This window comes from Chinchilla lanigera, unplaced genomic scaffold (assembly GCF_000276665.1).
Source record: "Chinchilla lanigera isolate Chin_1 unplaced genomic scaffold, ChiLan1.0 scaffold00025, whole genome shotgun sequence".
Taxonomy (NCBI): domain Eukaryota; kingdom Metazoa; phylum Chordata; class Mammalia; order Rodentia; family Chinchillidae; genus Chinchilla; species Chinchilla lanigera.
The window spans coordinates 3,837,485-3,847,329 of NW_004955426.1; the positions used below are offsets into that span (position 1 = coordinate 3,837,485).

The 9,845-nt window shown below is 54.3% G+C and overlaps 1 protein-coding gene across 1 annotated transcript in view; it reads left to right on the forward strand.

Annotated features, from left to right (window-relative positions):
- The window catches only part of Trio (trio Rho guanine nucleotide exchange factor), a 199,644-nt gene extending 190,212 nt beyond the window's left edge, over positions 1-9,432 (forward strand). The window contains exons 53-56 of the mRNA XM_005386123.1: positions 1,924-2,002; positions 3,543-3,743; positions 6,492-6,630; positions 7,130-9,432. Of these exons, the coding sequence (XP_005386180.1) occupies positions 1,924-2,002; positions 3,543-3,743; positions 6,492-6,630; positions 7,130-7,678 (968 nt within the window). The 3' untranslated portion in view covers positions 7,679-9,432. The remainder of the gene's footprint in view (positions 1-1,923; positions 2,003-3,542; positions 3,744-6,491; positions 6,631-7,129) is intronic.
- Positions 9,433-9,845: the final 413 nt, after the last annotated feature.

Sequence of the window (9,845 nt, forward strand, 5' to 3'; positions counted from 1 at the left end):
ATATTTACTTTAAATCAGAGAAAGGACACATTCTGATATTTGGGTCATTCCATGAGAAAGAATAAAATCTTGAATTTGAGAGTAAAGAATCACTGATTTTCTAAATTTTACAAGCATTCATAGACATTATACCATTGGTTGTATTTTATAAATCACTGCTGAGAGCTTCGAGACTGGCCTCTAGGGCCACACCGCGGAGGTGTGAGTGGGAAATTACGAAAAGGGGAGTATATAAGCCTTTCTGTCCCCAAAGCCACGTGCAGCCCCGTGAGGCCTCTGGAAGAAAATCACACGGGCCGTTCCGCGGCGGCTGTGCCGTGTCCAGGTTGTCCTCTGTGGGAAGCCATGTCACCCGCAGGCGGGGATAACGCGGCGTTTGAGGTCTCTGGGGTGTTGGTCACCACTGGCGGCTCCTGTCTGCGTGGAGGCCGTTTCCTCCCGCTTTTCCAGAGGCCTGGAAAGCCGAGGCTGAGCACGGTGACGCCGGCTCGGGACCGGGAGGCTTAGGCGCCCCAAACCTTCGAGTGCAGCTGCAGGCCGGAGCTGGGCGGTGAGCGCTGCCACGCCTGCGCACGCAGCTGCCACTGAGAAGGACGCCGGCAGAGCCGGGCCGGCCCCCATGCGGGTGGGGGGTCGTCAGTCCCTGGAAGCCCTCCCTTGAACTGGTTGGTCAAGAGTTATGTTTATGTCGCTGTACTTTTCTGTATATAATGTCTGAGTTTAAATGTTGATTTAACAAACAAAAGCAAGTCTAGAGGAGGAAAAAATATTATCTTCATGTAGGTAAGAATTTGGTATTTCTTTATGGGACTTGGTAGATTCCCCAAAATTGCCTAAGTGCAATAAATAACCATTTTCCTAAGCGAGACTCTCCGCAGTGCCTCTCCCGCGCGACAGAAGCGGTGATTGGGCAAACGCCCGAGTTAGCAGCCTCGCGGGTGCAGTCCTTGAGGGAGCGCGAGGGGGCGCGCGTGAGCAGCCGGCGGGGCGGGCGGTGCAGCGCGGGTCCTCTGCCTGTCCCGCAGGGCGGGTTGTCGGCTCTGGGGCCTGCGCTCTGCAGCGGGATGAGTGGATGCTGTGGAGCGCCGCGGAGAGCGCTGAGCAGGAGCTAAGGGAAGAGAGAGGACCGCGTTCACAGAGGCAGGGTGAGAGCCGCCAAGACGTCCTGCGAGTCGGACAGAAGCCGCGCTTTTCAGGGCTGTGTGGCCCCTGAGTCCCTCGCCGGCCTAGTGACCCTGTTTGAGGCAGAGTCTAGCACGAATGCCTTCTTTTCTCTTGGATATTCGTAATACTACATTCATTACTGACAAGTGCTTTTCAGTTGACACTTGTATAGTAAAATTTAACCTGCGTCTGAGGTCTGTTGATTTATGAGCCCTATAAAACCCGCAAGCAGTAAATAAAGATAAAGCTCTTGCCGGGGATATAGCTCAAGTGGCACAAGCGCCTGCCTGGCAAGTGCAGGGTCCTGAGTTCTATTCCCTGTACCAAAAAAAAAGCTCTTGGTTTCCCTTGCCTGTGAAGGGGACATCCATTTGGGGCCACGTGGCCCGGTGAGCAGGAGGGGGCTCTTCAGCAGCCTGGCCCTTCAGAAGCAAAACAGAAACCACAGAGCAGTTTCAAATTTTCTACTAGTCTGGTTTTAAAAAAGAAAAGTAGGATGAATTTTACTAACATTTAATGTAATCCAATATATCCAGAGCATTTTGTTTACACGTGAGATAATGATCCAGCCTTTTTCTGTAAGTTATTTACGAACTGTTGTACCTTCCCTCCCGACGCTGGGTCCCAGCGCCCCGGGCGTGTGTGAGACACCGAGGCGCACCCTCACCCCGATGGGCCCCATCTCAGATGCGCAGGGGCCTCCTGCAGCTGCGCTGTGGGTCGGGGCCACGCTCAGGGGAGATGCTGCTCTTCCCACAGGTCCAGGGAGTGACGGGATCGTGGTGACCTGGAAGGACAACTTCGACGCCTTCTACAGCGAAGTGGCCGAGCTCGGCAGGTAGGAAGCGAAAGCCTTCGGGGAGCGCGGGGAGCGCTGTGACACAGCGCGCAGCCTGAGCGGAGGGTGCCGTGCAGCAGCGGGAGCTCCCGTTCAGTGGGGGGGGACCTGGAGCTGCCATGAGAGAGTGAACACTGGGCAGTAAAGAAGCTGTTTGCAGCCTGGGCTCCCAGAGAGAAGGACAGCCCTGCCTAGGCACAGACCGTCCGCGGGTGAAGCGAACGGGCTTCCTCCCTACCTACATGGGTAAACAGGGCTAGCCAGGCACCGCCCTGGGGAGCTTCAGAAGAGCCACAGCCTGCTTCGTTCTCTCGTGGAATCCCACGAGGGAAGGGCTGGCCAGGCCGCGAGGTCTGGGTTGGGCTTGGAGGTTTAAAGAGATGGCAGCATCGTTAGTGTTGGACAGACTGTTGGGATTCTCTTGACCGAACTGAGAAAGCGATTTCCACATAGAGGAGCAAGGGCGGTCCGGGGCCCGGCGGCTCACTGGTGCCAGGCGCCCAGGGTGCTGGTGCTACACAGCGCTCACACCTCCAGCAGCGTGGGCGGGAGCGGAAAGCCGCAAACCCTGCTCTCTCGTCCCCTGTGAAGAGCTCTCCGGGAAGCTGCACCAGCGACACTCCCATGTCCCGGTGACTGTACCCAGGCCACACGGCTCAGTGGAGTGCGGCAGTTGCGTGTAGCCGTGTGACACATCCTCCCCCACCGGCTGTCTCAGCAGGGTGCCCCTCCTCGCAGTGTGGTGGGTACACTGGGCAGTCTCCCAGCTCAGCCGGCCGACGCTCCCAGGCCTCCCTCTGATACTGGGAGGCTGCCAGGATGCTGGCGTCCTTCACATCAGCACTCGCTGGGGCTCTCTGTGTGACAGAGGAGCCGTTCCAGCAGAGCAGAAGCAGAGGCTGCAAGGCCTGTGAAGGCCCAGCCTGGAAAACCACAACTGTAGCTCCTGCAGCCACCCGGTTACTGAGAGGGCCCCCTGGGAGAGAGAGGGCCAAGTACATGCAGTGGCTTCTTTAAATCTCCTCAGCCCACCTCGCCCTGCCACAGGCTCACGGCTGTGCCCCCCACCCCTCCGTGACAATAGGCTCTGGCCTGAGGTCCCAGGTCATCTATTCCAGATACGTCCAGGTGCACAGGGCTCTAGGGGTGGGTCCCTGGGGTGACTCCAGAGGCCCTGGCCACTCCGGCCCTCGGCACAGCAGGGGACCCAGCCCTCTCACCATGGTGAAAATTGCACCTGAGGACCGAGGTGGAAGTTGCCTGGCCAGGTGGGGTTCTCACAGTTCCACTTCTGCCTCACTGAGAGGTCAGGAAGCCACCAGGCCCGCCCAGACCGGGCAAGTGGAAGGGAGGCTGCCTCTTGGAGCGCGGCGAGGGCGTGGACACGGGTAGGACTCGGGCCTTCAGGCGCACCGCCCTCCCCAGCGTGGCTGGGAGCTGGCGCGCTGCCCGGGGCAGCCCCGTGCCCACTCGGGAATAGCGTCTCTCCTCCCGTCTCACCTCTGAGTCCTCTGACGGGATCTTCCCAACATCCTTGCAGGGGCAGATTCGCCGTTGTTAAGAAATGTGATCAGAAAGGAACCAAGCGAGCAGTGGCCACAAAGTTTGTGAACAAGAAGCTGATGAAGCGTGACCAGGTCACCCATGAGCTCGGCATCCTGCAGAACCTCCAGCACCCCCTCCTCATTGGCCTCCTTGACACCTTTGAGACCCCCACCAGCTACGTCCTCGTTTTAGAAATGTGCGTCCTCACCTGGCTTTCCTTTCTATGCTGTAGCTTGTCTTTTCTTATTGTTTTCTCAGAAGGCTGGAAAGTGGGTTTTTAGAAATCACAAAAGGACTAAAAATTAAGTTTACTTGGAGAGCAGCGTTTTAGAGCCTTCGATCATGGGAGTAAGAAGGGCCGTCTTCACCCAGGGCTGTCCCAGGACCCCCAGGTCCACTGCCGGCCTGACGACCAGCCTGGCTTCCAGAGCTCGCAAGACGCTGGGCAGCCCGGGCTGGTGTGATACCCAGTGCCTGCTGAGGGCCGCGTGTGCTCAGGGCTTGGAGTGGGCCGCTGAGACCCTTCCGGTGTGAGCTCGGCCCCGGCCCGTCCTGCCTCTCAGGGCTGCTGCCAAGGAAGCTGATTAGGCGGGAGGATCAGCGCGCCTCCCTCAGGAGAGAAGGGGGCCGGGCACGGACCAGCCAGAACAGCCTCAGTGGCACCCATTACCCTGCTTGTGGGGTCCCAAAGACAAGGCTGCGGTGTGAACAAACCGCGTGTGAAGGCTGTGACCTGGAGAAACGCTTCCCTACTGCGTTTCCCTCCCAGAGACACCTGAAGATAGCTGGAGACCTGGCTCTCGCAGGTGCTGGGGACATCTAGCGGGCAGAGGCCTGGCCCTGCTTCCCTCCTGCAAGGCGCAGGACAGGCCCCCAACCGGGATGCAGTCACCCTGCCCAGATGGCAGCCAGCCGGCCTGAGAAACCCTGTCCTGCCACTTTCTGATCTCTGACACATCTTTGTGTTTTGTTTTTTTCGGAGTCCCTATTCCCCTTTTTGGAGGAATTCATTTTGTACATTTACTTGGGGTTACAACTCCTCTTCCACCGGCAAGGGCAAGGCCTTTCACCGTTGTTCAGAAGTCCGTTCCGTTCTTGGGTGGGGAGAACAGGGTGGATAGGACCACGCCACAGCGCCACACGGGAGCAGATGCACCCAGATGGTCGGCCGGAGCCGAGCCCTCACCTGCGGGGATCCTCAGGGCCCTGCCCCTGGGGTTGTTCATTGTATTTTTCTCTATGAAACTGAAAATGCCTCACGCACCGCCCTTCACACGGCAAGGCTGCAGAGGGTCCAGGCAGCCCCAGGTCCGCACTCACCACCCTGCGCTGCTAGCCCCGGCCCCTGGGTGACTGTAGGGGTTTAGGAGGGCCCATCCAACCGTGGCGCTGCAGCCAAAACTTGCCTGGCACAGGGCCAGCTTCCCAGCCTCTGCCAAATAACATGTCATGCGGCCGAGGGGAGCCGCGCGTGTGGAGGACGAGCCAGAGCCCCAGCTGGCTCCCGTCCTGCCCTGCCTCTCACCGACTCATTTCTCAACCTTGGCACCCCCAAAATCCAACTTTGTGGACAGTTGGGCCCAGATGCAGCAACATGCGAAAGGGCTGGTATCCAAGCCCAGGCCTGGCCTCGGAGCTCTAGGCCTGGGGCTCTTTTTTGGAGGGAGCTTGATAACTAACAGTGAACAAGAGCTGTCACTCAAGCCTTTAGCAGAAACCTCCAAGGTCTCACTTTCTAGTCTGAAGTTTCAGGGCCGTCGGCTACTGGGCCTTTTTCCTGCAGACTTACAGTTTGCCCTCACCCTATAGAATTAATTTGCATCACAAAGAACTATTGCATTGATCACTCGTACTTACTGGACAGACAGGTGGCCAGTCTTCCTATAAATTTGTTTTGCAAACAAAGGGGGCAGCGTAGGCCAGTGTTCGGAGCGGCTCCATCCAGTGCCAGCTTCCCTGCTTACGAGCGTGGGGCCTTGGGGAGGTCCCATGCCTTCTCCGCCTGGGTCTTCTCCTCTGTGAGGTAGGAGCAGTGAAGTATACTTCTCAGAGAGTACTGAGGGTCAAGTGAATTCTAAGCTTTTAGTCCTAGTACACGTAGCACTGTGTGGTTTGGTGGGGGTTTTCTTGTTTTGGTTTTTTCGTACCAGGAATTGAACTCAGGACCTTGTACTTGCCAGGCAGGCACTGGGCCACCGAGCTATATCCTTGGCCTCCGCAGTCTGTGTTTTCTCAAATGTTAGAGGTGAGTTCAGGCCAGGTGTAGTGGATCACGCCTTTAATCCCAGCTACTCGGGAGACTAAGGCAAGAGGATCAGAGTTTGAGACCAGTTTGAGCAATGTAGTAAGGCCTTGTGTCAAAATAAAGAGGGCCAGGACTCTAGCTGGGCGATAGTTCCCCTGTGGGGATGGGGCCCTGGATTCAGTCCCAGTACTGGGAAAGAGAAAGAAAGGGGTGGGAGGAGTTAGCTCTGAATAGGAACATTTGGGGCCCATCCTACACACTACATTGCTCTATTGTCTGGGTCTTTACTTGTGATAGAGTCCAGTCTCCACATGACCATTTTACAGATGAGGAAACTAAGGCTCAGGGTGAGGGGAGGTGATCTCTCCCTTCACCAGGTAGCTCTGGAATGCCTGTGGTGTGCCAGGCACTGCCCAGTACTTACCAGTCATTCCCCCCAGGACAGAGCCAGGTGAACCCCTGACGGTGCCTCTCCACCCCTCTGCTCCCTCAGAAACAGGCGCCTGGTTCCCCACTCGCATCCTCACAGTGAAAGTCAGAAGAACTGCCCTTACTGTGTAGCGAAGCTGTTAGTGGTGACACAGTCCAGAAATACCAGTGAAATCTTGGCCGTGGTCCAGTGTGTTTGTTTCTTACTAGCCTGAAGAAGTCAGTCGGCGGGCACGTACCATAACGACACCCTCACTCCTGCCTCTGCAGGGCCGACCAGGGTCGCCTTCTGGACTGCGTGGTGCGATGGGGAAGCCTCACGGAAGGGAAGATCAGAGCGCACCTGGGGGAGGTTCTGGAAGCCGTCCGATACCTTCACAACTGCAGGATAGCGCACCTGGACCTGAAGGTTGGCAGACCCAGGGCTGGACAGGACGGGGCTCGCTGTGCCTGGCTCCCGGCACGCCTCGGAGCTCCTCTCCCAATCTGTCCTGCGAAGCTCTCTGGGGGCTGGGGCCCCGGGGGAAGGGAGGGAGGGCAGAGGGGATTGCACACTAATTCCTGACCGTTTCTAAGGGTTGTGTTCAGTGACGTACACAGTAAGGTACTAGGTAAACATTTCAGTCTTCTGACTCTTCATGAGCGTTTTAGAAAGTTTCTGTGGGTTTGCTGGTTGGTGTGGGACCGAGGTCGGTAGTAACGCAGAAGGGGAGAGAGTGTTCCTCGTAGTGCTGGGTGGAGAACTGAGCACCCAGCTTTCTAAACCAGACTTGTTCACTGCTTGACCCTGAGAGTTCCACAGAGAGCTGCACAGACGCCTTCTCCCTCAGCAGGGTTTCTGACAGTCATCAGGGTTCACCTCAGACCAGGATGTTTGAGAATGACAGCTGTCTTGTCCTGTATTCTAGCCTGAGAATATCCTGGTGGATCAGAGTTTGGCCAAGCCAACAATCAAGCTGACTGACTTTGGAGATGCTGTACAACTCAACACGACCTACTACATCCACCAGTTGCTGGGGAATCCTGAGTTTGCAGCCCCTGAAATCATCCTCGGAAACCCTGTCTCCCTGACCTCAGACACATGGAGTGTTGGAGTGCTCACGTACGTGCTTCTCAGCGGTGTGTCCCCCTTCCTGGACGACAGCGTGGAAGAGACCTGCCTGAACATTTGCCGATTAGACTTTAGTTTCCCAGAGGACTACTTTAAAGGAGTTAGCCAGAAGGCCAAGGAGTTCGTGTGCTTCCTTCTGCAGGAGGATCCTTCCAAGCGTCCCTCGGCTGCGCTGGCCCTCCAGGAGCAGTGGCTGCAGGCGGGCAACGGCAACAGCAAGGGCACGGGCGTCCTTGACACGTCCAGACTGACCTCCTTCATTGAGCGGCGCAAACACCAGAATGATGTTCGACCTATTCGTAGCATTAAAAACTTCCTACAGAGCAGGCTTCTGCCTAGAGTTTGACCTGTCTTGAAGTTCTCTCTCATTCTCTTTCACCTGCCAATCAGCTGTTAATTTGAATTTTGGAGAGGAAAAAGTAACCCTAACTGACCAGCTGCCGATCCGTTCATCGTGTGAAGTTGCATTCCGAGTGAGCTGTGCTCTGCAGCGCTGGGACGCAGAGCTGCAGGCTGTGCCGGGGTGGAGGACCTTCGGTTACACTCTGCCGAGGCGGAGGTCGCATTGCTGTATCACAGTATTTTATTCAGGTTTCTGCAAAAAATAAAAAGATACTTTTTTAAACAAACATGGATAGAATTTTGCAAATTTAACATTTTCAAGATTTATTCAAGGAAACAAAATGCCTATGTTCAACCACTGGTGTTAACGAACAAAACAGAGATACTGTGCATCTCTGGGGAAGACTCGCCCAGGTGACGGCCACTCTCACAGCCGCGGCGAGCGCCCAGGCCACCTGGCGCTGAGCTTTTCCAGCCACCTTGTCTGTCTGTGTCTCACAGGGGCACCAGACTTGGCTTCTGAAACGTGCATTCAACCTCAGACTTTTGCATAAAATAGAATGAATCGTTTTGCTCTGATGAAATGTAGGCCTTACTTGTATATAAGACTGTTCCTGCCTTCGGTCTGTCACCCCCCGCCCTCCCCTCCCACCCACCGCCTGGGCCTTCCTCTGGGGCCCAAGGGTGTGCCCATCGATGGCGACATCAGGTCAGGCCAGCCCCACCGCCCCATTCCTGCCCGAGCCGTCAATCAGATTGGTGAGCGGTATACAGTCAGATGAAAATACTGTAAATGCACTCATTGGGGTTTTTTTGGTTTTATTTCATATCATGTGCAATGTTGTGGCTTTAACATTTTATGCAACTATTTATGAAGACCTCTGTTGTACCTGTAATAAATATATAGAAAAAGCACATACTTCGTACAGTGAGCTTTATGGTTGTGTGTGTGTGTGTTGGGGGGAGGTTGTCGTAGCCCTTTGCCATCGGTGCAAGGAGTCTTAATTCTTCGTGAAACTTGTCAGTTTTGAGCACTGTAAAAAGTGATTTCATACTCTGAATATAAACTGGATAATAGGGTAATGTTTTAAAATTTATTATGCTATTATTCAGAATGCCAAAGTATTATTTTTTTTCCCGAAACCAGTCTGGACATTTACTACTTTTTAAACTTTTTGACATTCAACTTTCTGTACAAAAATTGGCTGGATTTTGAGCTTTTGGTAAGAAATTAAAGCCAATTAAGCACGGGCCGCCCTGAGGCTGGTACCCAGTGCCCGGGTCACTGTGGCAGAATTAGCGCTGGTGTGGGGAGTCCTTTCCGCACAGGAGGCTGGGCTTCTGGGCTCGCTTGAATTTTTCTGGATGTTTTTTTATCTTTATTGTGTGAAATACACTAAAAAAGAGACCAGCCTGCTTCCCAAGCCAGCCAGCATCTGGGTCTTGACCCATAAACTGGCATCGTTAAGCTTTGCAGCTTCCAGTGTATCTTATTTATTCTTTTGTTGGGTTTTTGTTTGTTTCTTCTTGTAAAATTGTACAGAAACTTTTTAAAAGAAATTGGATTCAGAACTGGATGTGTATCCGTAACCTCATAACTTTTATTTGTGTATTGTTTCTTTTATTCAGTTAAATTTTTACCTGATTTTGCATGTATATTTCTTTGTACAGAGACCTTACATGTTTACACAGTATGATGTGATGTAAATATTTTATTTTGCCATCAGTTATTTTAAACAATTAAACATATTTGCCTGATTTTTGTGTTAGGCCTTTTCTTTACATTGGTCACTGCTGAATGAGACATCGCTGAGGGGGAGACAAGCAGAGCCTCCTGCAAGCGGGAGAGGGCAGAATACTCTGGGCTGGCGTCCCCCGGGACGCTGGCGTGTTCCGGTGTGGCCGCTGACTGTGGATGGCTGGGCTGTGGTGCGTCCTGCTTTAGGGAGAATTAGAGCCAAGGGAAGAGCTCTTCATTCTGGCCGCAGAAGTGTGGCCAACATTGTCATAGGGTCAAGAGGATGAAGGACCTAGATTCAAGCACCTTATTACCAATGAAAATGCAGCACCTGAGGAGAAGTCCTCGAAGTCCCCTGTTCCGGGGGCATTTGCAACCACTGCCCCCTGGGTCTGACACTGCGGGGCTGAGGCCAGTGTGTTTTGCTGCCCTG